The following is a 26,882-nucleotide window of genomic DNA, read 5'->3' as shown; positions in this document are numbered from 1 at the left end:
GTATGTGTGTGTATGTATGTGTGTGTGTGTGTGTGTGTGTGTGTGTGTATGTATGTGTGTGTGTGTGTGTCCGGGGAATAGGAAGAAAGTGAGCTGATGAACAGAATCAGCTGTAAACATGCTAATGGATCTTTGAGTATTAAAATAAAACACATTTTTTATTTATAGCTTAAGTACTCCATGGGAACTCCTCAGCTGTCTTTTTTTTATACACATTGATAAGGGAATGTTTACATGCACAGAAGTATCTCAGTAATGTAATTTCCTATGAATTCAGTGAATTTAAAAGATGTCTTTCACACCACATCGTGTAGTTTAGTCGAGACAAAAAATGTTGACCTTCCATTGAATTCCTTGAATACTGGATGATCCGTAACTCCTTTCAACTGGATATGTTTTCGATGCGTTATGTGAATGGGTATGAGTGGGATTAGTAAACACTGATAGGCACTTCATATAGCATCCTTTGCTGTGCGTGTATAAACGTGGTGTGTATGAAAGGATGCAGCATGTAGTGTAGAAGCACTTTGAGTGGTCGAAGTGACTGGAAAAGAGCTGCACAGTAGTTTAAGTAAAGTCAATTTACCACTTAAGTAAAGATTTTAACTTTAACAGATGAATGGGCTCAAAACAAAGAACCTAGTGAAACATATGCAACTACCAGTTCTGCAAACTGAGCTACTTTGACTTAGAAATCTATTGAACCATGTCAAGATGACATAGGAATAATGAATGCTACATGCAGAATAATAACAACTTCAGTGTCCTGCTACAAAGGATCATATTTTCATGACAGGTGATATATGAAGGATTTGTATTCTTAGCAACAGGTTTGTTGGATACAACTAATAAGAAACTGAGCTATTATTTTCTAGACACTCTTATATTCAGAGAAGAGGGATAACTTCATCTGAGGATGAGAATCAGGGACTTCTCTCAGGTGTTTCAATCTTTGAAGTCTGGGCTTCCCACAATAACGCCTGAAATTTCATGATGATATTGTACCAAGATCTGCATTATGGCCAAGCGGCAACCTCCGGTCTAAAAATACGAGTCCAATGCGGAAGTGTTAGAAGCTGCAGTTCATCGAGGATCCGCTTGAGGCTGGCTCCGGAAGTACCGGAAGTCACATACACATGAATGGGGAAAAGACAATCTTTGCAGCATTAATAAACATGTTTACAGCCTGGTACAAAAGATGAGTGTAGTCTGAATAGCTAATTTCTCGATGTCCTCTCACTGTGAGGGGGGTGAATTTTTTTCCAATTCGGTAATTTAGAAGATATTGAGATTACTAGTCTTCCAATGAGAGGCACAGCTGCCTGCAGGAACACTGCAGCTGTTGGCTAGGAGGCTCAAAGCCCGCCTCTTTACGTCGCACTGGCTCGACAGAAGCAATATGGCTGCCGCGGCCGATTGGTCTCAAAACAACTCTTCAGAAACAGATGGGTGACGTCACGGATCCTACGTCCATATTTTTTACAGTCTATGATTATGGCTGATGCATCTCTGCCATCCACAGGGACAGTTTTTCCTCATACAATCACAGGTCTCTGAAATGCTAGCAGACCACGCTTGAACCACAAACGGAAACGAAAACACGTGCAACACCTTAAATCTTGATGCTTACAGAGTCACATTTTTGCCTTTTCTAGACAAGGCAGCTGGGGAGAGACAGGAGACATGTGAAGTGGAGAGTGGAGGAGCACAAGCAGCTAAGGGTCAAACCAGCGATCGCAGCGATGAGGACTGCTAGGCCCATGGGGATTATCGTAGTGCAAAGGGTGGTGCATGTGTAGAGCTTGCAGGAGGGGGAGGGTTCACCTGTAGTGGTGACTATTCATGGGTTTATATCACATGCATAAGTATTACTTTCCATTATTTTGCGAAGCGATTTTTAAGTACATATTAACAATGTAAAGCAATACTTACCAGTGTTGTTTGGGATCAAATGAATGAAATGAAGTGTTCTTTAAGATCTAAACTTTTAGACTCGTGGACTGAGCTGTCTGGGATTTTTTTTTAATTAAAAGTGCTGTTCAAAACTGCAGTGGTGTCACTTTTCCATCGCAGCTGCAGCAGGAAGCAGGAAGAGCTGCAACAGCTTAACTACGGTGTACCAAAAGGGACAATTTAAAAACACTGCTGGCAACTGAGGTGAGCTACAAAGAGTAAGAGCAGTGAATCTTCCTGCAATGGAAACTTCATCTTCAACATGCCCACTGGCTCACTGTCAGTGCGTGAAACTATCACCTTCTGTGTTCTCACATCTTCTGACTTGGACATCACACAGACCCAAGACCAGATCAGCTGATTCAGACATTTCTCACATGCAGCTCCTCCAGGTAATGCCCAGACATGCTGTGAGTGGAGTGTAAATGTGCTTTAGGGCCTTTAGAATTACAACCTGAACCTTAATTTAAACCAGGCACACACACACACACATCCTGCCCATTTACTTCAGTGTATTCAATGGCAGCTGACATAATCAACCACAGTACACGTTTGTACCTTGTGGTAATTCAAACCCTTACATATGGAAAGGTGTGAAATACTGCACTTACCTATTAGCTATGAAAGATTTCCAGATGATTGAGACAAGGCATGCAAGCCATCATAAATTTAACTTTCAATACGGGCACTTAAACACAGACAGACACCAACTATCTGAGAAGACTCTAAGATCCCTGAGAGAGACGTGTGTTGAACATCGAGGTTTGAAGAGTGAAGTGTGAAGGACTGAAGTGTAAATTATTCCAATATTTTGCATGTGTTTGTAGGTATTTTTATATAAACATTCACATTAAACTACTGGAACATTTCAGGGAGCATTTCAAGGGGCAATTACACGCGCATCAAACAGTTTCCATATTGTCGGCTGAAGAAAATCATTCACCACACACACACGAGCAGCAACATCATAAATATTGCATGTTCCCGTCCCTTATGGGAGATATATCAGAAAGATGTTGACATGCACCCACCTACCATCTGTGAATTTCACCTCTTAGAAAGAACTCGAATGATGATGAACTGCAGCGTTCTTGGCGAGAGAACACAACAAACTGGAGGATCAAAGAGTTTTTGGATTGTGCAAAGATGAAATATGATAAGTGGTGTTCATGGCATGATGGTTGCTGCTGTAAGATTTTAAGAGAAAAAAAGCAACGCTTATTTTTCAGTTTAAGCACACTAAGACAGTAACTTCACAGCAGGCTGAGGAGAAGGGTTCCGCTACTCCTGGTGGTGGACAATATAATCCATCCTAATGTATCAATACAGTTTTATCATCTAATATCATTATAAATCATCTCATCGACAACATTACAGATTGTAACTCAAAGATGTCATGGAAGAAAAACTCTCTGCAGGATTCCCAAATTGTCAGGGAATCATAGGAGGTAGATCTGCAAAGATAGTGAAAGGTTTTAATGTAATTTGTGTGACGGTTAGAAAACCAGATGTTACAGTGTGGACCCAAAAGCACAGCCGGACAGAGAGGATGCAGTTCAGTGAATTTATTGTATGGAACAAAGGGAGCAGGGAATGGATCCAGGGTCCAATGCATGAGGACTAGAGGTGGAGGCTGGTGAATAAAATCCAGGTAGAGAGTGAGGCAGTGTGGCAGCGATAGGGAAAAAGCACTGAGGGCTCGTGGAGGCACTGGAGAAACAGAGACAGCAGGGTTAGTCACAGGTAAAAAGCACAAAGCTGGAACACTCGATAGCAAACTAGCAAATTCACGAGAGAACAGACCAAGATACCACTTCAGATGCGGGAATAATCTGGCACTGGAGAAGCCTCCGGGCAGGGCTTAAATGCAGGTGGTGATTGCAGAGATCAGGTGCAGGTGTGAAGGTGTGAAGGTGCAGGTGTGGGAGGAGCCGCCCAATCTCTGAGAGAAGGAGAGAGACACCACAAAAGAAACCAACTAAAAAGCCACAACCATGTTGCAATCATCACAATTTGCTTCCAAAGGAGACCACTGGGTCTCAAAAACAACAAGTGTAACAGACTGGACCCTGATTCCTGGAGCTTTTACTGCTTTCTTCAAAAGCAGTGGCCTCCAGTGTTGAAAAGTGAAGCCAGTGTGAAAGTGCAGTTCTTCAAGTGTCCACTTGAGACTTGGCCTAAAAACCTAAGCACATCCATTAGTGTTCATTTTAAAATATATCTTTTAACAGCAGGATAAAACATGTTTCCAGCCTCTATACTTCATTTATTTTTATGTGATAACTACTAACTGTGGTTAATTTATTTATTACTTTTCTGATTATATAAAGGCTGAAAGTTATGCATACCTGGGTGTGATTAGGGGCATGGCTTATTTGACTGACAGATGGGCAAGTTGCAGCTGCTTTCCAGGCATCAATGCTCTGACCTCAATTGTGTCTCTTTATCTGTTTCAAATGAGCTTGAGGTCCTGTAAATATCTTGCATTTTTTCAGCGTACAGTGTCTATTTCTTACACAAAACCAATGCAGTTCAGCGATCTCAGCACTCAGCCTCCTCATGCAACAGATCAAAACCAAGGGGCAGGTTAGGTATCAACCAAGCGGCAACCTCCAGTCTCAAAATACAAATCCCATGCGGAAGTGTTATAAACAGCAATTCATCGAGAATCCACATGAGGCTGGCTGCAGAAACACCGGAAACCATGTGCACACCAATTCAAAAAAGACGATCTTTACAACATTAATAAACATGTTTACAGTCGGGTTAAAAAAACGGCTTGGGTCTCAAGGCTCTTTTCTCTATCGGCACTCACTGTACGGGGCGTGATTTTTTTCCTAACGCGACAGTTCAGAAGATATTAAGATTTCGAGTTTTTGCCCAAATAAGGACATGACTGACTTGACTGACAGGCGGGAACACATAGCTGTTGGCTAGAAGGCTCAAACCCCGCCTCTTTATGCCACACTTTTTTGGATGAGTTCAGCATTTCCAATATGGCATCCCAGACACACATAAAACACCAACAGTGATCACAAAATAAAGCCAAACACCAACATATAACGTGTTTAATTTTCTTGTTTTTGACTAAAACACAATCTTCCCTAACTTTGATGCTTTATCTCCCTTGAATTGTACCTCACCTGAAACTCAGGATGTGTACAAAGTGGAGGACTCTGACCATCCAATGCAATCTCTGACCTAAAACTTCTACACAGCTTAACAACGCATTCCTAAAAAGCAGAAACCACTTTGTTGTTCTGTGGAGATAACATTTGATAAGACATGAGGGAAGTTAACATTAAGGACACAGGTGTGGTACATATCATCACTTATCCAGAAGAATGAGACCAATAAAACTTTTAGAGTTTATGAACATCATCAGGCTTGAAAGCTTTTGTCATCACCAAATGTTAGATAAGAGAGAGATAAAGAAAGAAACATTGTTTGATGCTGCACACAAGTTTATGTAAAACCTCCAGAAGTCCCTCAGGCAGTTTCCTCTTTTTCTCTGAGGTATGGAAACTTCAATTCTTCTGACAGCCAGAGGGGATCTCACCGTCAGGCAACATTAAGGAACAGCTTGAGAGAAAGAGAGAGGTGTAAAATGAAATGAGAATATTCACATTTCTGATTACTTCAAAGGAAACTATTCAATAAATAAACTCCAGCTTTGTTTCAGGTTCTTAATAATATACATTTATACATTTATAGCTCAAATAAAGTTTTACTCTTGTGCGAAAACACATTATTAAATAATTTAAGAACTTAACGTCTCCAAACACTGAAGGAAACAGATCTCTGAGGACACTGTAGAAGAAATGCATCAAACAAAGAGATAATTAGACTTTCTGTTTACGTCCTTACTCATATGTCTTTAATTTCTATACATATTCTCTCCACCTTTGGTCATCCTTCCTTCTCCTCTCTTCAATCCTCTCAGTCTTGAACTCACCAGGCTTTGTCTGCTGGGGTGGAGGTCTCAAACCCTCAGCAGAGAGCACATCTAAAATACTATGTGTAAGATGGAGTTGACCTGAGGGGCCAGAGCATCCTCCTGCCTTTGGGCTTGATTTACACATACAAATGTCTCACACTGTTTTAAACATGGAGCGTGTATCTTCAGGGCTGTGACTGTCAGAGTGACGGATGTCTACAGCTGTGCCATGTTACAGATGATTGAGTGAAAGGGTGCAGAGGGGAGCCTGACACAATTGGATGAATCAATAACATCTGTTAAACAGCCTTCAAATCAGGACTGGAAGTAAATGACAATACAGAAAAGGGTTCAGGTTATGTCTGGTTTAAGTGGTGATGGATGGATGAGCTGGAGACATGTTTTGTTTCAGTGAAGATTTACATTCAAAGGATTTGGTCGGGCCAGGATGAACTGGTCTTAGTTGATTAAGTGAGGGAAACCTGTCTGTGTTTGTGTATTTGTGTTTGTTGTGATTTACTGTTTTGTGTGTATTAATTTGCTTTGTGCTTTTGTTGGGACCACTTGAAAACGAGATGCTGCATCTCAAGGGGCTATCCTATAAAAAATAAATTGCAAATTACAAAATTAAAACATTGTTTCAGAAAGAGAGAAAACTGCACTTGTCTGGGATTTTTCCTGGTTTATACTTCCTAACAAGCTTTTTCTTACAAACGGATGGAGGACAACTCAAGTTAAATCATTAATGCAGGCTTGGTGCACATTAGCCTCTCTCATCACATATCTTTCCTGTATGTGATGGAGTTCAATTCAATTTGCTTTATTGGCATGAACAAAGACATGTTGTTGCCAAAGCACATACATTACATATATATTCATTACATAATACATATTTATCTCTCTTGCTGTCCTGTCAAAAAAAGGTATAAAGCCCCTTTAATAATCTTTGGTGATTATTTGAATAATTGTCGAATGGATGCCAATGGTTATCAAATAGTATTTTGGCTTAAAATGCCCATCCCTAGTTGGGACCAAAACATGTTGAATGTGGTTCTCATGACATTAACCTGGAGCACGGTCATCCTAGCCTCTGATTGGTTGGTTCTGTGGCATGTAGTATAGATACTCCTGGTCAAACACTACTACAATACAAGTGAAAGTTGCTCAGTCAAATTATTACTTGAGTTAAAGTCCTGAAGTACTTGCTTTTAAAAATGGTTAAGTATTCAAAGTACTTTTTAAAATATCTCAAAATGTTGTATTTTCACAATACATAAGTTCAGTCAAGAGTACGTAGAAGTACATTCTGTTACATCATGTTTATTTAGAAAACATTACTTGAAATCTCTAAAAACTATACCATGGAATAAAAACAGACACTAAGTTACTCCAAGCACAGACAACTTAGTTTGAAATGTTCATCTGGAAGGAAACAAATGTTACGTAGCTCGAAACGCTGTCTGGGGTCATTCTTCATTTCAAAAACCTCTACCACAGGTTGAAGATATGGACATGGGTGCTCAGGTGGAGAATTACAGCCATCATTACCACCTCTACATGAACTGCCTGATCTGAGTGAAATCTGCTCTGTGTTTGCTCCACGTTCAACGTATCATACGTTCGAGACGCATGATATACAGGTACGACTAAACCACTGAGACAAACAGAACTACGCAAACACACTTTACTGTCTTAGGATCAGATTTCAGAGAGGAGAAGGAAATTCATGAGCTGACTTTAAAGCAAAAGTAGTGAGTAACTAGAACATTGATAGAACTGTAGTGGAGTAAAAAATAAAATAATTGTCTTCTGAATGTAGTGGAGAAAAAGTAATAAGTTCCCTAAAAAATAATACTCAAGTTAAGTACAGATACTCAAAAAATGTTCTTAAGTACAGTACTTAGGAAATTTACTTTGTTACTGTCCACAACTGGTGACAAGGAATTGTTGATGTTATGCCGGTCAAGTGTGGCTACAGTGAAGTGCTCTTGAGAAAGTTATCTGTCTCCATCCTGCTGTTTCTTATTGATAGAGTGACCTAACCACCACACATCGAACCCTCATGTTACAATAGTATGGGAAGACGTTACACCCGTATGTGTATAATCAATGAATACATATTGCTTTTCATAACATATTCTAAAAACTTGTTGCATGGGAAAAACTGTTGACACAACGTTTGTTTCTGGAGTATTCTGGCATAAACCGATACATGTTTCTCTGAAAGTTATTTCCACTGAAGAAAAAAAACTCAAATCTTTCTTCTTCTCTGTCAAATTGAAAAGCTTTCACTGAAAGGGAACAACTGCATCAACTTATCACTTAGACGACCCGTCCAATTACTTTGGATGCTAAAGACGCAGCTTGCAGTCCATCCGTGGTTGAATATTGTTTAGAGTTCCTCTGATTGAAGTGGGGGAGAAATCTACAAACAAAAATTATGCAGGCAATTCGACAAGAGGCTTAATCAGATAAGTAGGCCTTAAATCCCCGTGCAAAGCAACATTCAACAAGTGGACGCTGAGTGCAGATAATCACCAGTCATCAAACCGCAGGAACAACACGCTGAAATGACCCTGTCAAGAGGAAAGGATGTTCTGCTACAACATAGGAGGAACATAAAACAGGAAATTAGAATAAACACAATCCTGTAAATCCTGATAAAACATATGTCCTCCTAGAATTCCTCATTTTAAAACCACAAGAATAAAGAACAGACGTGATGTCAATAAGATCAGCATCAGGGAGCGGATATGATCATGGGTATAATGTCAGGAAGGGAAATATTAAAGCAAGTGCGCATTCACATTAGGATGTCACATGATTGTTTCATAACCTGTTAATCCAGAGAGAAAAAATATCTACACTTAGCAAAATTGCCTCTCGGGTGTTTTCAGCAGCAAGATTAGAATTTGATTCAATCAGTTTTTGGGTTGAAACAAAAGAAAAAAGAACCCAAAAGCAGACTATTAAAAAGGAGGATGAAAAAAGACAAACAAAAACACTCACTGGTGTTTTCCTGAAGAGGAAGGCGAGTATGAAATCTTAAAGAAAAAATAACATGCTATCTCTCAACACTACGGTCTCTGGTTTGACTCCTGGTCTAGGCTCTGTGCTTCATGCATCCTCCTGTTCCTTCTCCTAAACCTTTACCATCTCTTCTGGGCAGTTCAATGAAATAAAGGAAACATCAAAGGGAGGAACACCTGTTAAACAGAAAGCTCTGTGTAGCTGTAAATGGCCACATGTCATTTTTTGCTCCTAAGATTTACCTGCTTGTTTGTGCCCCTGTTGAGCCTTGACCCGCCCCTGCTCCTAGTATATGTCAGAATCAATTCTAAGATCTTACCACTGACCTTTAAGGCTTACTAAGGCCTTTGTCACATCTGAGCCAGTACGCAGCCTGAGATCCTCGGGTGAAGGCCTTTTTGTGTCTCCGAGGCCCGGCAGAAAACTCGGTGTGACAGAGAATAAGAGAAATACAGTCAGAGCTCAGGTGCTGAAGATTTATTTTAACATTGTTGAACTGTTCATCACCGCTTGGTGGACTTGGTTGATTGTTCTAATTAACCAGTGTGAGACAGAAAGGCTCTGTTGCTCTCTTTTACCTTCTCTTTCTCTCTTAACTGCCAAAGTGGACAGTAACCGAAAGGAGAGGGGAAAGCTGGTTTCATTATTTTGAGTCCTACATTTTTACATTTTATCAATCCTTTTTGCTCATACATACAAAACTCAACTCAACTCAACTCAACTTTATTTATAAAGCACTTTAAAACGACCACAGCCGGAACAAAGTGCTGTACATAAATAGACAAACAACGCAGGCATAAAAACAATTAAAACACAGGATAATAAAACAATAAAAACAATAAAACAATAAATAAAAACAAGCCATAAAACACCAAAACAGGAGCAGAGTCTCATGCTGGGTTGAAAGCCAAGGAATACAAAAAAAAGTTGTTGAAGTCTTGGTCCAGCAGCAGCAAAACAAGATGTAATGGCTGCAACAGGTTAATCATTTAGACATCAAAATATGCACACCATGGTCCAGGTTCAAATACTGTTACTCCACTCTGTTGTCATGTTTATAAAACTATGATGAACCCTGCATTGTGGACTCCCTGACAAGCTGCTCGGGACTCATTTACAGTTTTGATTTCTCTTCAAAGAAAGAATACGTACCGCAGTTTTCAATCTATCAATGATTGAGTCAGTCATGTGTTTGAGGGATTCTGTTTCAGGATTTTTCAACCATTTCACTTTGCATTCCTCTGATCCTCTCCATTAGCCTATGTCACAACAGGGAGTCTGGTATCAAGATCCTTGAATTATTGAAGATGAGACGAGAGCATCGTGGTGGAATAACATTCGGTAGAAGTGTTCCAGTCCCAGAACGAGACAAGGGATCGTTTGGATCAGCTTTAGAGTGTTAGAAATAGACAATAAACCTGTATCAATACAGCTGTTTTTATTGCAAATGCAGCAGCGCATGTTGATGGATATATGTAGATTATTATTTTCTTTGAATAATTTTTCCATGTAATAGCTTTCAGCTTAATAATTACTTTCTGTCTGAGTGCAGTTCTCCCTTTTTAAAAGTTTATTGATAAAGTGCCATTCATACACGGAGCAAATCAGAGTGCTTTACAGAGATAAAAGATCAACAATAAAAACAGCATTAAAAGAAATGTGACATTAAGAAAACATAAGCATTAAAATATGAAATAAAATAAGATCGAGAAAGGATGATAGAAATTTGACCTCAGGCTAAAATAAGAAATCAAATTTATAAAAGATAGATCCTTAAGCTAGATGGTTGCTTATATACTGTATAATTTACTCTGCATGCTCACTAGTGTTATAGTGCTCTGAAGTTTTAAAGGAAGTTTATATAACAATCAACCACAGATCATCTCCTCCTGGATTTAGACTCACAGTTTGATCTGTCTGTGTCGAGCTCATGCATCCTTTAACTGCCTCAGAAACACACGGGAGGGCTGTGTTCGAACAATCCACCCACAGCCTTTATAACTCATCACATATGCTTAAAATCCATTACAATGATTAATTAAAATTCATTAAAATAGTCATTAGAAATTTTCATTAAAGCTGAGTAAAATAGTTCATTAAAACAATAATTAAAATTGTAAAAGTTGGAATTGAAACAATAAAAACTGAGTGTAAAAACAAGTTTGCATCCAACAGAGGATAGAGTGAGCAGGGTAAAGAATAAATGTTTTTAGTTTAAGCTTGGAAGTTATCAGAGTCAAGGCCAGTCTACGATCATCTGGGACTTTATTCCAGGTCTGTGCTGCATAATATCAAAACTCTGCTTCTCTATGTTTTGTTTTAACTCCCGGTCAGACGGCCAACCCAAAACATCCTCAGGGACACATGGAAAGGCAGTGAGGCAGGTTACATGGAAAGCAACCTAAAAGTCAAGATAAAAAATTTAACAGGAATTTCAACAAATATTCAGATGAGTTAAAAAGTAAAGAGTTTAATACAAAAAAAGAAAGAAGAAGAGAGAAATTCAATGTAGAGCTAGAAGAAGCAAACGTCCTCGCCCTGCAGTAAACAGCCTTTCTCGGACTATATGAGAGGTCTCAACAGTTCACAGTTTGGCAGCAGATCAATGATATGCTTTATGACGTAAATAAAAAAGACATTATCAATCATTGACACAGGTGGGGCTGCATTTAATTTGATTAAAATCCAATCTGAGCAATGCTGCCAGCTAGTGATGACTTTTGTCATTGCACATACATGGACTCCTCTTTTCATGAAACATGTTCCTGCTGGATTTAAGCACATTTTCAGGCGATGAAAATCTTGTGTGATCACACGCATTGTTTTGATATTGCAGCAATAATTCATCATTAAATATTGGGCTCATAATTTGACTATTTTGCAGAGAAGTGCTGTAACCTGACAGATTACTGAAAAGCATAACATGAATGTATATGAAGAAGGTTTTGAAAGTTGTGCTAAAATGTAAGTTTACTTTTGCCATCTTTAAAAGTTTCAGTCTAAATTGACTAAGTTTTATAAACATCTGTTTCTTCATTTGATTTATTTTTGGCTGTTAAAATTGGAGCTAGATTATTGGAGTTTTAATTCAAATTAGTGTGTTGAATACACCCACAGACAATGAAAACTAAAATGTATGATGTTCCCCGGGTAGAGAAATGACAAATGTCTTAATATTGGGTAATCATAACAGAGATGTGAATATTAAAAATAAACACTGAACATCTGGTGTGATATTGTGTCAAAACGCAGCTGCCATCAATCAAAAAGTGATTCAAATCAAAAGTAAACTCTCTCATTTGCAGTTTGAGGAATTTAGAGAAATTCTTACAGTGAACACACCGCCTGTGGTGCCTCAGCTATTTTTAAAAGGGGAGGGAAAAGATTTACAGTTTGTCCTCAACAGCATCAAAGCAAGAGGAGAGATCAACAAGGATTAAAACACAGAAATCCCCCACATTGGCGGGAAGCAGAGGATCATTAGTGAAACCAAAGAGAAAGGCAATCTCAGTTCAACAGAGAAGTTTTCTCAGGGTAGACTGAAGTCTTCGAGAAAGTACTATTGTTACATAAATGAGAAGAAAAATCAGTAGAAGATAAAACTCTGATCCAGGGTAGAAATAACACGTACAGTATAAATCTAAATTTAGAGGTTTCTGGGGCACAACATGTTTTAACAGATTAGAAAAATAAAACATTTATGAGGGCATATTTTAAGACTTGAACTTTAACAAGAATGACTTTATAAAACTGATTAAACCTAGGATTAATAATAACAGGATCTTTATTTAAGTTCAATCTCATTTCATTCTCTGCTTGGTGGTTTCACACACTTCACTAGTATTAACACTCTGAGTTTATTCTTAGCTGGTTGCACATTATAACATATTCACCTCAAGTTTTATATTTTGCGCACTCTGATGATGAAGTTTGGAAAACCCCACCAAGTCCAGATAATTACCTCTCAAATTTTCATCTTATTATTTAATTTGCCTTTAATTTGATATTGCGTGTTACAGGAGTGGAGAGGTTCAGTAGAGGCTCCAGTTGTTTTTTTGTTTTTAACTAATTTGGAGGATTCCAATTTAACATTTTTAAAAGCAAACTCAAGATCTACCTTTTTAGTCTCGCTTTTAACTGAGTTTAATTCTTATAACAGTTTTATTTATTTCAAATTTTCAAATTTGTTCAAATTTTATTAAATTTTATTTATATATGTACTTATTTATTTTAGGTATAGCATCTTATTTTGTTTGTTTTAATATTTTAGTGTTTTATCATCTTAGAAATGTGTTTTATTTTAGTGAGTTTAATTTCCTGTGTTGAGGTTTAGCATGTTATTTTACCTCCAGTGTTTCCTCATTAAGGTATCATGAGAGTGTTTCCTCAGTTCGTTCAGGAACTTCTTTTTTATTTTTTATTTTATTTTTATTGTGTTTATTACTATTGTTGCATATATAGTGTTCTTAACCTTAGGATTGCGGGATGGGTTTGGGTTTGGGGCTGGGATCTTTCTTTTAATTTATTCTATTTTAAGTCATTTTTAAGTACAGCACTTTGTGTTACAATGTTATTGTATGAAAAGCGCTTTAGTACATAATAATAATAAATGATCTGATTGATTGAGTCTGATTGATTCTCAACCTTATTTGGGTTGTTTACGATATAATTAATTTGACTATTTTAAGATGTGAACAAAAAAGGGGGGTTTTAATCTGATTTGATTGTATTCCCTATTTATACTAGGCCATTTTGATTTTTGTAATAATATTGCAGGGCTGTACATCGTTCACACATTTTTTTAAGTTTAATGCAAGAAATTATTGCACTATTTAATTAGTAGAATTTAAAATTGTCAGATTTTATACAGCTAATTTTATGTCTTTCATTTTCTTGGAATGTTGTAACTTCCTTTTTTTATTTAAAAAATGTAATGATTAAAGTTCATACGATTTAATGTTGTATGGGGTGTTATATAACTAGATTCAATGTCGTGTATTAAATTCAGATTAATTTCATTTTCACTGCATTTTATTTATCTGTATTTAACTGTCATCTGTGTTTCCTCCAGCAGAGGGCAGCAGCATCAGTAACCTGCTGCTCATCCATTGCAGGGATACAGAAGAAGAAGCTTCCGGTGACCCAGCCAGGCTTCATCATGCCTACTGCTGTGATCATGGAGGAAAACTTTGATAAATTATTAGAACAGTGTGAAGCTCAAGAGCTCGAGGTAAGCACAGAAGAGCCACATTCATTTCTCTTGTGTCCTACAAGCTTTGTGTCTCTGAATGCATTGATGTTACGGGTTTGTTTCCTGCAGCTGGTTAGCCTGTGATCAGTTTGGGCTAACGTTATGCTAAGGATATGCGTTACAGTTTGAAATGTTACCCTGTTAACTGAGGACTTCTTGTCGAATGCATCTGTGGTTGTCGGATTTACAACCGCTGTTATAGACACCCTCGCTCCTCCCTCTTTGATTGTAACCATGTCTTGTGGGTGTATCTTGAAATCATAATGATAATATTATAATAAAAGGAGGACTTTGTTTGTGTTTTAACTGTTGTTTTGAATACGACAACCCTTGCCTATTCTGCTGAGAGTCTCCAGTTATCAGGGTCACACTTTACATCGGAACACCTGTCGTAGAGAGGTAGTTAGCTACCTAGCTGTAAACAGATCTTTCTGACGAGATAAACGAATCGTAGACTGACTCTGCATCATTTTGTCATGTTGTGTATCATAACGTGACATGTATTGTTTTCTGTGGAGTGTCAGAAAACCTTGAGCTGAACATTTAGTTATAATCTGTGATGTGATGGCAAGGAATCAAAGAAGCTGAAGTTATCATAACAATACCTACCCCACAGCTTGCTCCAGAGGTACACTGTGTAGCTCAGGTTACACAGCTAAAGCTAATATTTTTGAGAAAACAATCTCTCATCAGGTTTATGAAGTGTTTATGTGAGTATTTATATCTTGGGGTTGTGCTTTTTCTTGGTTTCAAGCTCTGATGTCTCACCTGCATTTATTTCAAACAGGCTCCAGGGGGCATTGCAACACCTCAAGTCTACGCTCAGCTGCTGGCGCTTTATTTACTTCATAATGACCTGTAAGTCTTTTCACTTCTATTTGTATTTGCACTTATTTACAACACGTGTTTTGCGTGGTCCTTATTTCAACAGTATGGTAGCCTAAAGCAGACATGCACCCATACATTTCATTTACCACTACCTCAGTTGTTTCCTTATGTTCTCAACATAATTTCAGATGATCACAGTGCTCTGAAGCCAGCTGATGAGTTTGCCTCAACTTTATTAAATCAAATGTAAAAGACAATAACAAATAGTTCTTCATGTATTTTGTTAAAATTGTTGTCAGCCATTCAATAAATGTTTTTGAAAGCAATACTTTAGTAATAATTTTCCTCTTGTACTGTAGTTATTTAAACTAGGAGCATCCATGCGCTAATTTAAATAATGAAGTTGTGCACTTGGTCCACTTCTTGATGATCACAACTCATATCCCCAGTTTCAAAAGCAGAAAGCAAAGTAAGTAAAAGACTTAACTCAGCTCATGATCCTGGATAATTACAGCATGGCATGTTGTGGTCTAGTCGAGAGATGGACTAATTAATCAATCAGGCCAATTGAACAAGTTGATTAATGGCATTTTTAAACAATCAGCATCAACAGATGCCTGCGCTCTCGAGACCGATTAGAAAATAAACAACAATGTCAGCAGACGCTGCAGGCAGCCTCATCAGTGTGGCTGCTGTGGAGAAAAGTTTACATATGTATTTCCATAATAATAATTTCTGGCTCGTGTGTTATATATATTTTACTATGATGAATAATGCAGTAGATGTTATTATTAAATTATTGTATTTTATCAAATGCACACGTAATTTTTTTTGTGTGTCGTCTAATTTCCCTCTTTGACTCCAACAGGAATAACGGCAGGTATCTCTGGAAGCGGATTCCCCAAGCTATAAAATCGGTAGGTCCAAAAAAACTTGTTGAGACTTCTAAGGACAAACTTTATGACACTCATTTTGGTATTTTAATGTTGATGGTTCTGTTTGTTATGCCGCCACCACATTACTTTACCATCATCACCAATCATCCTGTAGTTTTTCTACTGCTCCTCTGTTTTTATATTCTTGACTCACATTAAATGATAAAGACGAGTCAGACATCAAGTAAGATTTTCATGTAAGATGAGCACATCACATTTAACCACATACATACAGTAGATATTTAATGCATGTCAGTTTTTGCCCATCAAGCTTTAACATTGGAGCCTGGTCTATAAATTGAACAATGTGAGAAGTTCAGCAGAAGTTCTTCTTCTGAGAATAAAAGCCTCATTATGCGTAAACAGTCTACTAATAAAAGGTCGAACCCTAGTGATTTTATATGTTCAGTATTCGGGTGTGACTGCTCTTCACAGTGGCATGAAAAACAAATGCAGCATACTGAAGGTTTCTGAAATGCTTCTGCTCTGGTTGTCTGCAGGCAAACCCTGAATTAGCAGCGATTTGGGCAGTCGGCCAACGCATTTGGCAGCGAGACTTTCCAGGGATCTACACGACCATCGCAGCCTTCCAGTGGACGGAGAATATTCTTCCGGTTATGGAAGCTCTCAGAGGTAAAGACAACAGACTCATGGCTCACCTGACCTTGCACACTTCGCACCTCACATCATTTAGCTTTTTGATTCTGAAAAGACACGCTCTGCCACAAGGAAACTAAATTTAAATTGCAAGATTTGATCAACAGGGGGCGCCAGCTCAACACAGCTGTGATGCAACCCAACAGCCCAAACAAACAATCAGAAAAACATAAAAACTGAGCGGCTGAATCTGATAGCTACATGTTGTTGTTTTTCCAGCGTTGGTGTCATGAAGGGTCAGTTCATGTTGTGACACCAGAATCCTCTGGATTAGATGTCAGATTACATTCTCAAGCCCTCGACTGAAACTCTCTCATCTTGTAACTCAAGATCTAAACATTTCATTCATGTTTTGATCCACACTTCTCTGTTTTTCATCCGTTACATCATTTTGATGATCGTCCAATGTCCCTGGATGAATTTATTTTCCCATGCGTAGTTGTCGGGGAACATGCACCATGTGACCTTGTGCAACAGTTTAAGAATAGCTTCTCCCTCATGTTTACGGTACTTTGTGTTGATGTGCCTCAGATGCTGACAACAGCATGTCATAAGACACTCGGGTAACCATTGATTGTCATTTCTTGGTACAAGTGGTAAATAAAGGGTTTTCAATATATAAATTAAACATCTGTCGCTCAAAATGTAATATTTTTTGCAAAAGTCAACAAATCTTCCCATTAATAAATTACTTATACCAATGAATATTGATATTACATGAAGTGAATTTGTGTTTAGTGTGCATTCACTTTTTATTGATCGAGTTAAGACCGCCCTCGTGTCATTGTTTGTGCAAAAACATTTTTTGCAGTAAACTAAATATCAATTTTAACACAAGCAAATGGGTCGTTACAAAATACCTACAAGGTTAGATAAATATCACCAAATCTGCCTAATTTATCAAGTAGAATTTCTTAATTTTAATATTAGATTTAGCATTCAGAAAATAATAAAACCTGTTGAAACTTCATATTTGACAATTAAAAAGTAACAGACAGGAAAGGCTTAAAATTGGTCTCATCAATGATCCAGCAGAGTTGTTTGTTATCTTCAAATTGGTATTGATTATTTATATTGGTTTATTGAAGTTGAGAAATGTCACCATTACATGAAAAACACAGTCAAAGTGATTGCTTCAAAGTAGTGAACAACAGATTATATAAGAAGAAAACTAAGTACATGACAACATCCTCGTGGAGTGAAGACGGTTTAACAACACAGGTGTCTCAGGATGTTGACATTGACTTGTTTACATTTTGGACTGAGGTTCCTATCTGAGACGGTCACATGGGTCCAGGTTGTCTGCTCAGCCTCCACTTGTGTCACTGTTAGAGGGGACGCGGTGCCCACTGGGACATGTGACACATGCTGCCTCGGGTAGGAGGGGGCCTTTTCTGTGAAAACATCCCAAGGCAGCAAGCAGGCAGGAATGTGTGCTCTGGTTGGTGGACAGGATCAGATATCACCAGCTGTGAGGGGCTGCTATAAAGGACCGGACTGCTAAGTGTCACCCAGAATAGATATCAGCTTCTCCAACAGCACACACGAGGAAAGCTTTGGAGAGTCTGCCCTTCATTTCAGAGATTGACCGACGGAGAGAAAGCTCTTAGTTTTATCTTGTGAACTGGGAAGCTTACTGGTTGAGCTGTAGACAGACTTTTCCACTATGGACATCCAGAGGACAGGGTCTATGGTCCGGCCACCGAGCCCCATGGATAGCCTGGAGAAGCAGCTGAGCTGCCCCATCTGCCTCGACATGTTCACCAAACCGGTGGTCATCCTGCCCTGCCAGCACAACCTGTGTCGCAGTTGTGCCAGTGACCTCTACGACTCACGCAACCCATACCGCTTCTCTGGAGGAGTGTTCCGCTGCCCTACTTGCCGCTTTGAGGTCGTACTAGACCGCCATGGTGTTCATGGGCTCCAACGCAACCTGTTGGTTGAAAACATCATCGACATCTATAAGCAGCAGCAAGAAGGTAACAACAACACTGTAACCACAGAACCAACCCTGAAACCCAAAGAATCCAAAGAGCCACTGTGCCAAGAACATGAGGACGAGAAAATCAACATTTACTGTGTGACCTGCCAGGTTCCCACCTGCTCCATGTGCAAAGTGTTTGGTCAGCACAAAGACTGTGAAGTGGCACCTTTACCAAGCATCTACCAGACCCAGAAAGGCGAACTGAGTAATGCTATTGATACCCTTGTGGCCAGCAATGGGCGCCTGCAGTCATTGCTCAACCAGATGGAAGACTCCTGCCGTGCCGTGCAAGAGAACGCTCAGCGTGCTAAGCAAGGGCTAGCCGAACGCTTTGACCTGCTTTATGCTGTCCTGGAAGAGCGCAAGACCATCCTGCTGGAGCAGGTTGGAAAAGAGCAAGACGAAAAGGTGGCAGCACTGCGGGCCTTGGCTCAACGTTACGGTGAACGCCTGCAGGCCAGTACAGAGCTCACCGACACTGCTGTGAGGGCACTGGAGCAGGGTGGAGCTGCCGAGTTCCTGTTAGCCTCCAAGGGCCTCATCACACAGACCAAAGACGCAGCCAAACACGCTCTGGGAGAGGAGAGGCCAGAGCCGGGCTTCGAGAAGATGGACCACTTCACTTTGTCTACAGAGCATGTTGAAGCAGTCCTGACAAAAATGGACTTTGGAGTGGCGGATGAGGATGAGTTTGAGGATGCAGAAGATGAGGAGGAGGAAGAGGAATAATGAAAGTGGTTATGGACTCATAGGAAAGACTGTTTTATGTACTGTTGAAAGTTTCTAACACAAGTGTTTATGGCAGGGACTCTGCGTGGAATTTTATTAGTAATATAAGGTGGATTCGGGCTAAAGTAACTCGCCCTTACTTTAAGTGCAATATTGAATTCTAATGTTGTACCTTTTCTTAATGTCTTTTTATACTTTTGTACTTGAAGTCAGTGGAATGGGAAAGAAAGATCTTGAGTGTCCGTTGATTGCTCACACATTTTCCTCATATGTAGCTTATTGAGATAGTAATTTGTATTTCTCTCACCTTGTTTTATTTTGTGTTGAATCAGTGATCAGCTGATCTGTCTGTCTTCAATGGAACGTGGAATAAAGCTGCATGAAGTCAATCATCTACTTCCTTTATTGATAAATCAAATTAAATGAATATGAGGTGCTTACAAAGGACTAAAACATGACGACAAAGCCTTATTCTGGTCGTTTAGAGGGGAGTGCTCTCATCCAAATGTCCTCCAGCCTGCTGCTGCTCTTACTTGGCAGTAGGTTGAATGTAAAAATAAAAGCCCTTGCCATGTCCTGTCTGCTTTGCCTTTGCCGGTGAAAAGTGGCGGCTATTTTTAAGAGGTGAGAGGGTGAGAAATGATAGCCGCCCTGGAATAGACTGTGAGGGAAGGACAGGCCAGGTCCTGTTTCTCCTCCATAAAAACTCCCGTCCTCCCACTCATGGACGTCTTGCTCAGCAGCTCCAACCCAACTCTGGAGTGTCAGAAAGCTTACTAAGAAAGGCTGGTCCAGCTGCCACACAAGTCATCTCCTAGCGGTCAAAAGGCCATGATAAAAATACACGTCTGCCTGGGGAGTGGGTTACAGAAAGCCCCTTGATACGACCTGCTTCTTGGCGGTGTTGGGAACGTTTGAGTCCTCATTTCTTTTATCATCTATAGCCGGGTGGAAGAAAGTTGTTCAAACACAAGAAAGCAGTTTTATATAAAGCTGGGGTCGTGGTACTTTTGACCTCTGCCTTTTTTTAGACAATTTGGATTTAAAAAGTTGAATAAGGCGACATAAAGTTATGAAAGCCACTGACAAGCTCATGCTATTATTACAACTGACTGCATCACAGAAGAAATTACTTCAGGTTTGATCATTTTTATTAAATTAGAGCTTCTTTAAAAACAAGAAACACCTGTGTACATCATTAAGGTCACCAAACTCCAGCGACAAATATAATTATCTTATCTCAGAGCAGGGGAGTTGCTTATTTACAACTGTTCCAGTTATTACGGAACTTTGTGTTTATTGTTTTTATTCCTATCAGAGCCTATTCTCTGAAACACTTAATGTCACAATGAGACAGTCTCAAGGCAACACAGTAACTCCCATGGCCTGTGAGGCAGAGTGACTGGAGTTATCTTGACTGAACTGTATTTTCCTGTAGGGTTCCATTTTGTAATCTTGTCCGATGAGCCTGTCAGAGATAAAATAAAGCACACCTAGCAGCAAACACATATGCCCTTAAAAGTTACATTGTAGCCATCACAGCTCTTTTTGCAGCTGCACTCCAAAGTGATCTACTGGAGCAATCCCAAAACTTTTTATACCCGTTAGTCATTTGGATCCAAAAATAGATGAAAAAAGTCCACAGGTTTAAAGGGAAATCCCCCATTAACAGATGGATTCATACAGAATAGAGAGAAGCAACTCAGTCAAGCTCTCCTCTGTATCCAGTCACAAGTTTTTTGTTTTTTTTTATACATTTCTTACAAGTTCGAACCTTTTTGACACAACATTTTGTTTGACATTTGGTGACCCTGCACCCATACAAATTGGAAAGTAAATTATATAGAAATATAAACTAGAAAGAAAAGAAAAATAATTAAGAATATTATAATAATAATAATAATCATTTAAAAATAAATGGAAAAGAAGGGTATATAAAAATAATCAAAACTCAAATAAAAAAATTTAATTACTGTATAAATAACCCAAAAGAATAAAATAAATATACATATATATAGACATACACATACATACATGCAAATACACTTCTGTATGTACATACACATATACACATACACACACACATATACATACATACATACATACATACATACATAGAAGGGGCATAGGCTTCTTCATTTTCATATATTTTTACAGGCACATAACTTTACATTTATTGATATCCTGTCCTTGCTTTGAAAGACACCCATCTTTTTTTAAACCGCTTTCCATTTTTATTTATTCTATAAGTTACTTTTTTCATTGAGTAAAAGCTTTCTACTGTTCCTAACCACTAACCACAATCACAAGTTTTAAGACGACCGCACCGATAAAACAACACCAAACACATTATTCTGAGTCCTTATTGGCCATAGTTAAAGACTTTACAGCCTTGACTTTGGTTTAATAATAGCTTAATTAATTAATTTGTTGTAATACAATTTAAACATAATCTTTTCCTTGACCTAGTTCTCCAGGTTCGTATTCTCAGTCTTCCACCTGTTTGAAGAACAAAACCAGAGAGAGAGCAGGAAGCCTGTTGGACAGCAGAATGAGAAAACTCTCCTGACAAATCTCCGGCCTTCCCCCTCACAGCTGTCTTTTCTCATCCCCCTTCACTTGTTATTGTTACTGCTGCTAGCTGCTGCGGCGGGCTCAGGGCTGACTGTTGGTACACATAAACTGTTGCTAGGCTATAAAACACCAAAGGCCATAACCCAGAGGCTTTTACGTGATAGCTGCGGAGCAGGAGCTGATACACGGCGGGTGCATTTGGCTCCATTCTGCTGAGGCCCTGTCGCTCTTAATGCTATCTCCAGTAACTACAGCACCATGTCAAGCCAAGCCTGATAAATAGCACAGGAATGTTGGAAGTGTAGGTCAGTAGCTGTTGATAAAGACCTCAGTTGTTGGTTGTATAAGCATTGCACTGCACATATCCATGATTCATCTAAAGCATGCTTCATTTAACAGGATCTGTTTTTAAGTGTTCCTGATTATGGAAAATCTTAATCACCTTTACTCTCCAGCTCACAATCAGATCACACAAACAAAATGCACAATTTCAGTTAAACAAACCCACATGCTGAAAGAAATTAGAAGCAGGGAACTCAGAGTCTGCTTGATTTTATTTCAATGTGAAACCAACTTGTGCCAGAGTCGATGTTTTCTCTTGTGACTGTGTGCTTGTTTGGGCTGAAGACCGATGTTTGGTTGAAAGGAAATGACTTAAAACCCCCGAAGAGACACCTCAGAATGTGCAAGAACAAGAACAACATGGAACTAAGTGAAGTCCAGCATTCAGTTTGACTTAGACGGAAAATAGAAATACATTTCCCCTTACTTCAAGTAAGCTGGAGTCTCTAAAACTTGTATATTTCATACCTGGATGTGGTTTTGCAAACGTCCAAGCACAACAAACAAAACTGCAAGTGTTTCTCTAAACTGAAACAAAAAATTTCTGTCCAGTGACATTTAGGCACTGAAAAATGTTTGTAAGGTTTAATAGAAAATAATTGATTTGTCTAAAAATGAATCTATAGGCCTCCTGTTTTGATATCATTCATATGTGGCATGTATTTGCATGTTTCTGCCTTTATTTGCAAAAGGTGGACACTAAACTAATCCTTTATCCTTTAGTCCACCTAAATGTCAATGCAGTAGTTGCTGAAGTTTCCCATCATATTATTAGAATTTGTCAGTTTTAAAAATGTACAGGAACAAAATTGAAAATCTCCTGTGAAGACTAGACGTGGTTTTATCCAGGCTCGAAGTAAAGTTAGAGAAGTAAAAACTAAGTTTGTCTTGAATTTGATATCTAGGCCTTTAAGTGTCAAAACGGCAACATTGGAGCCAATCCTGTACAAGGTTTCACTATGTGGTTGCTGGCTTTGAAACACCCGACAGTCAACCTTGATAAATCGCTCTTCACAGTGCAGACCTTGAAGTGCTGCTGCTCATTAGAAGACCTGTTTACATGAAACCAGGCTCCTCAGTTCCATGATGAATTCATGATATACCGTTCACGTGTCTGCACGTAGCTGGTGTCTGCTGCTGTGTTCAGCATGCACCTGAAATAGAACCAGAGCACGGTTTTAACATGTATGTACACTGTGTTGCCATCTGATATTAATTCATCTATGATACATGTATCCTTTACAGAGACCACACGGCAGAGAGCCTACAGTCTCGTGGCCCAGGCCTACACCTCGATAGCAGCAGATGACTTCGCTGCGTTTGTGGGATACACTGTGGAAGAAGCAGTCAAGGGTGAGACACATTTACACAACCATTCTCTCAAAGAAATCTGCACATGTATACACTTTCTGACTCCCTGTCTTTGTCCTTAGGTGTGGTGACTCAGGGCTGGCAGGCAGATCCTGCTACCAGGATGGTGATGCCCAAAAAGCCAGGTAGGTGGCAGTGTTGCTCTTTTTATTTGTGCCCATCATCAGCTCACACTTGTGGAGCCAAAACACTTCATCCTCATGAGTAATCCTGCACCACTTTAGCTACTTGTGTTCCTAGATTTTATTGAACAGGCATACAAAGTTAAGAGCAGGGATTTAGGAGTCAGAGTGAACTTAAATTAAAGACAGGTGGCGTCCTTTTTCCTAGATCAACTTTTTATTTGCTAAACCCTTTTTTCTTCCTAAGCTTTACTATTATGTAATATTTTTTACAAACCTGTGGACTGAGATTGATTCACTTGTTAGAGAAACCCTCAAACACTCCTGATGGACGTTGTAGCCTGTCTGTCCTCTCCCCTGTTATCATTGGATATTGCCTCTGAAGCATCTGCTGTGCACATGTCCAGCAGAAAATGCTCATTCACTCACCACTAACCCACACATGCCTGCTGTTTCCCCCCACTCAGCAGCGTTACCAGGACTTAACAGTGCTCTGCAATTTGGGTTGCGGAGTGGATCTCGTACAGGAAATCTTTCCTCTTGGAATAAAGTGAAGTGTTGTAATGATCTCCAGGTGAGATGTCTCATGGAGTCACATGGAGGGACGCTGTAGGTAGAATTGATAAACAGTGTCAGGGGGAGCAGGAAGCTCAGATGTGGATAACTTGAAACCCACGGCCTGCTGAGTCCTTCTTAGTTAGCACACACGGGCTGCAACCACCACGATGGAAGATGGATGGTCCTTGGCACAATAAGGAATCCCCCTCTGACTCAACTTCTCCTCCTCTGTCTCACTCTCCTCTTCTCTCTCTTCCACAGATCCTCCCCCCGTTTCATTGGTTCCAAATGAGCAGCAGTTGGCTAGACTCACTGACTACGTGGCTTTCCTCGAGAACTGATAACCCACTACAACCACTGCCGCCCTTTTTTTGTGATTGCTCAGTACCAAGGGAGTACACAAGTTTGGATAGACACTTCCTTCTTCTTCCTCCCTGATAGAGACATACCAAACACACACCCATCATCTCACATGAATGCTGCAAGCGCAAACTGTCTATTTATGTTCATTGACTTGCATAGATTTCCCACGTTGACATCTGTTTAAACTTGATTAATTTTAAAATCTGTGGTTTCAAAACTACTCACTGCATAATTCTGGATCTGATTTCAAAGAAGGACTTACAGTAGATATGCTTCCCAATGCTGTCACTATGTTTTTATTGCTAACCCAACAAATCCACCACACAGAATAGATGCACAAGCTTGTGTGCACATTTTACCCATGCTCCTTTAGCACTTGTATAGTGCCTTGAAAAATAATTTTTCAGGTAACTGAAGTCTGTGTAAGCATGTAGAACCGAGTGGATTTCAGTCTCCAGACCTCATGTTTTGAAGTTGTTGTTTTGACTGGTGAATAAATATTTTGTTGTTTATAAATTAAAGCCTCTTATTTTTCTTCTTCAGGTTTTTTATTCATGACTGGTTCCCAAATATAATGAATATTTAATTAAATGAGGCCTTCGGGGATACTGGCATCACATAGGCTTCACAAGAAAACAAGCATGGCACATGGTGAATAACAGGACGTGTGAAGAAGCAGCCCCCTGCTTTAGCTTCCATAGACTAGTATAAGACGAGCCTCAAACCTGCATTTTTCCGAAGGCAAATAGAGTGGGACTGAACTGCTTGCAAAAGGTGTCTATTTGCATGCAATCCCATCAGAAATAGACTGTAGCCCATTTCATATTGCCAGTTTAAGGCATGTTATTTCTGTTCCTGTAACATCTCACCTTCAATATAATTATAACAGAGGTGTGATGATGGGACCAAGTTATCCCACCAACGACATCAGAGGTAGAAACAGCAGTGATGGGGACTGTGAGCCAGTGGAGCAGGGAGGGCAAGACAGTACCACGCGTTAACCTCTGGTGCCTCCCCAATGCTGTAGCACAATGTGACATCACACACTGGAGCATTAATATTACGCCACCGCTGCATCAGTGTAAAAAGTACAATGATGAACGAGCTGCGTTTTGCCGCTGTTCTGGACTCAAGCCAAAACACTGGCCTTTTACTTCTTGTTTGAGTCTTCAATAGAGCATGTGAATTTGTTAACAATGCCCCCATTTAGAGTGAAATAGACAATGAAGCAGGGTTTGCCTTTGGGCATGGCAACCCATATGTCAAACTAAAACATGCCTCATAAAGTCTGTATTAGTCTGTAAATGAATATCACAGTAAGTGGAAAAGAGATGCACAGTGCTTACAATCCAAGCCAATGGAGTGAGTGAGCATTTCCAAACCCTGTGCACCTCACTCATTGAAATGTTGACCATTCTGCATCTTACAGACTAAGGCGGTGCTGGTCAAAATAACTTGATGCCTCAAAACTGCAGCCCACAGACCATCAGCTGATGTCAAAGTGTGTGAGCGGACTTGTTTACAGTCTATGATATCACCACAGAAGAAAGTACCTACCCCAAAATAGCAGACGTTACTTTGGAGAAATGAATGATGCAGTAACACCAACAACTTCCCTGTCAAGGGACAATGCAAGATTTATGTTTTGTATTTATATTTATTTATGTTTTTGCCTGCACAACCATAGCTTCTTTAATCCGTAACCAGCTTGATTAACGCGACTGAGAAGAGAGGAACATTTGATTTGGTAGAGAGATATCTGGCTGCCATATGTTCATCAAATAAATGTCTGGCTGTGATTCCTCCCCTCTGTAGATTCTTCTGCATCCTGTTGAGATGGAGAATTTGAAGCATACAGTGCTCTGTGACTTTGAAGTTACTTTATCTACAAATTAGCTTGACATAAGAGGAAGTGGTGGACATTTGATGTGATCTAGTGTGAAACCATGCACAATCGGGGCCATTCTTTGCATGTTTGTGGAGCGAGGAACTCGTTTATTTCACGTCATGGTTTGGAAAATTGTACATTGGAAACAAATGCAAACGCTGCTACAGACATTTTGCTTACACTCTCTGTGTTAGCTCCTCTTTGCTCAGCCTGTCAGGTCTAATTTAGTAATAGGCTTATCTTTCTGTATGTGAAGGTCTCCATGTGCACCTATAGTGTTATTCTGTTTATATTAATATAACTATTCTTGTATTACAGGCTCAAATTATTGCCATCCATACATAGAAATGTGAAAGTATA

The 26,882-nt window shown here is 39.4% G+C and overlaps 2 protein-coding genes and 1 long non-coding RNA gene across 3 annotated transcripts; 2 read left to right on the top strand and 1 right to left on the bottom strand.

The window, feature by feature from the left end:
• Nucleotides 1-2,315: 2,315 nt before the first annotated feature.
• cops8 (COP9 signalosome subunit 8) lies at nt 2,316-25,155 on the top strand. Its single transcript, XM_034694386.1, has 8 exons — nt 2,316-2,345; nt 13,995-14,150; nt 14,959-15,029; nt 15,868-15,916; nt 16,435-16,567; nt 23,466-23,573; nt 23,654-23,716; nt 24,533-25,155. The coding sequence occupies exons 1-8, from the start codon at nt 2,331-2,333 to the stop codon at nt 24,610-24,612; spliced, it is 675 nt and encodes a 224-aa protein (XP_034550277.1). The 5' UTR covers nt 2,316-2,330; the 3' UTR covers nt 24,613-25,155.
• LOC117820567 lies at nt 3,504-3,866 on the bottom strand. Its single transcript, XR_004632774.1, has 2 exons — nt 3,757-3,866; nt 3,504-3,663 (listed from the first exon to the last, which is right to left on the bottom strand). It is a non-coding gene; the product is annotated as an uncharacterized LOC117820567 (long non-coding RNA).
• Nucleotides 16,578-19,666, top strand: trim63b (tripartite motif containing 63b). The gene has a single exon (XM_034694385.1). It carries the CDS (start codon nt 18,258-18,260, stop codon nt 19,302-19,304), a length of 1,047 nt encoding a protein of 348 aa, XP_034550276.1. The 5' UTR covers nt 16,578-18,257; the 3' UTR covers nt 19,305-19,666.
• Nucleotides 25,156-26,882: the final 1,727 nt, after the last annotated feature.

The sequence above is a fragment of the Notolabrus celidotus genome, chromosome 10 (genome assembly GCF_009762535.1).
Source record: "Notolabrus celidotus isolate fNotCel1 chromosome 10, fNotCel1.pri, whole genome shotgun sequence".
Classification (NCBI taxonomy): Eukaryota; Metazoa; Chordata; class Actinopteri; order Labriformes; family Labridae; genus Notolabrus; species Notolabrus celidotus.
The sequence above is the reverse complement of the archived record's forward strand: the minus strand, read 5'-3'. Positions and strand labels throughout refer to the sequence as shown.

Bases quoted from the DNA above. Each gene is read 5' to 3' on its own strand.
- cops8 (XM_034694386.1), top strand. The intron at 23,574-23,653 runs GTGAGACACATT...CTTTGTCCTTAG, and splicing joins TGTGGAAGAAGCAGTCAAGG to GTGTGGTGACTCAGGGCTGG. The intron at 23,717-24,532 runs GTAGGTGGCAGT...TCTCTTCCACAG, and splicing joins GGTGATGCCCAAAAAGCCAG to ATCCTCCCCCCGTTTCATTG.
- trim63b (XM_034694385.1), top strand. From the start codon at position 18,258: ATGGACATCCAGAGGACAGGGTCTATGGTCCGGCCACCGAGCCCCATG.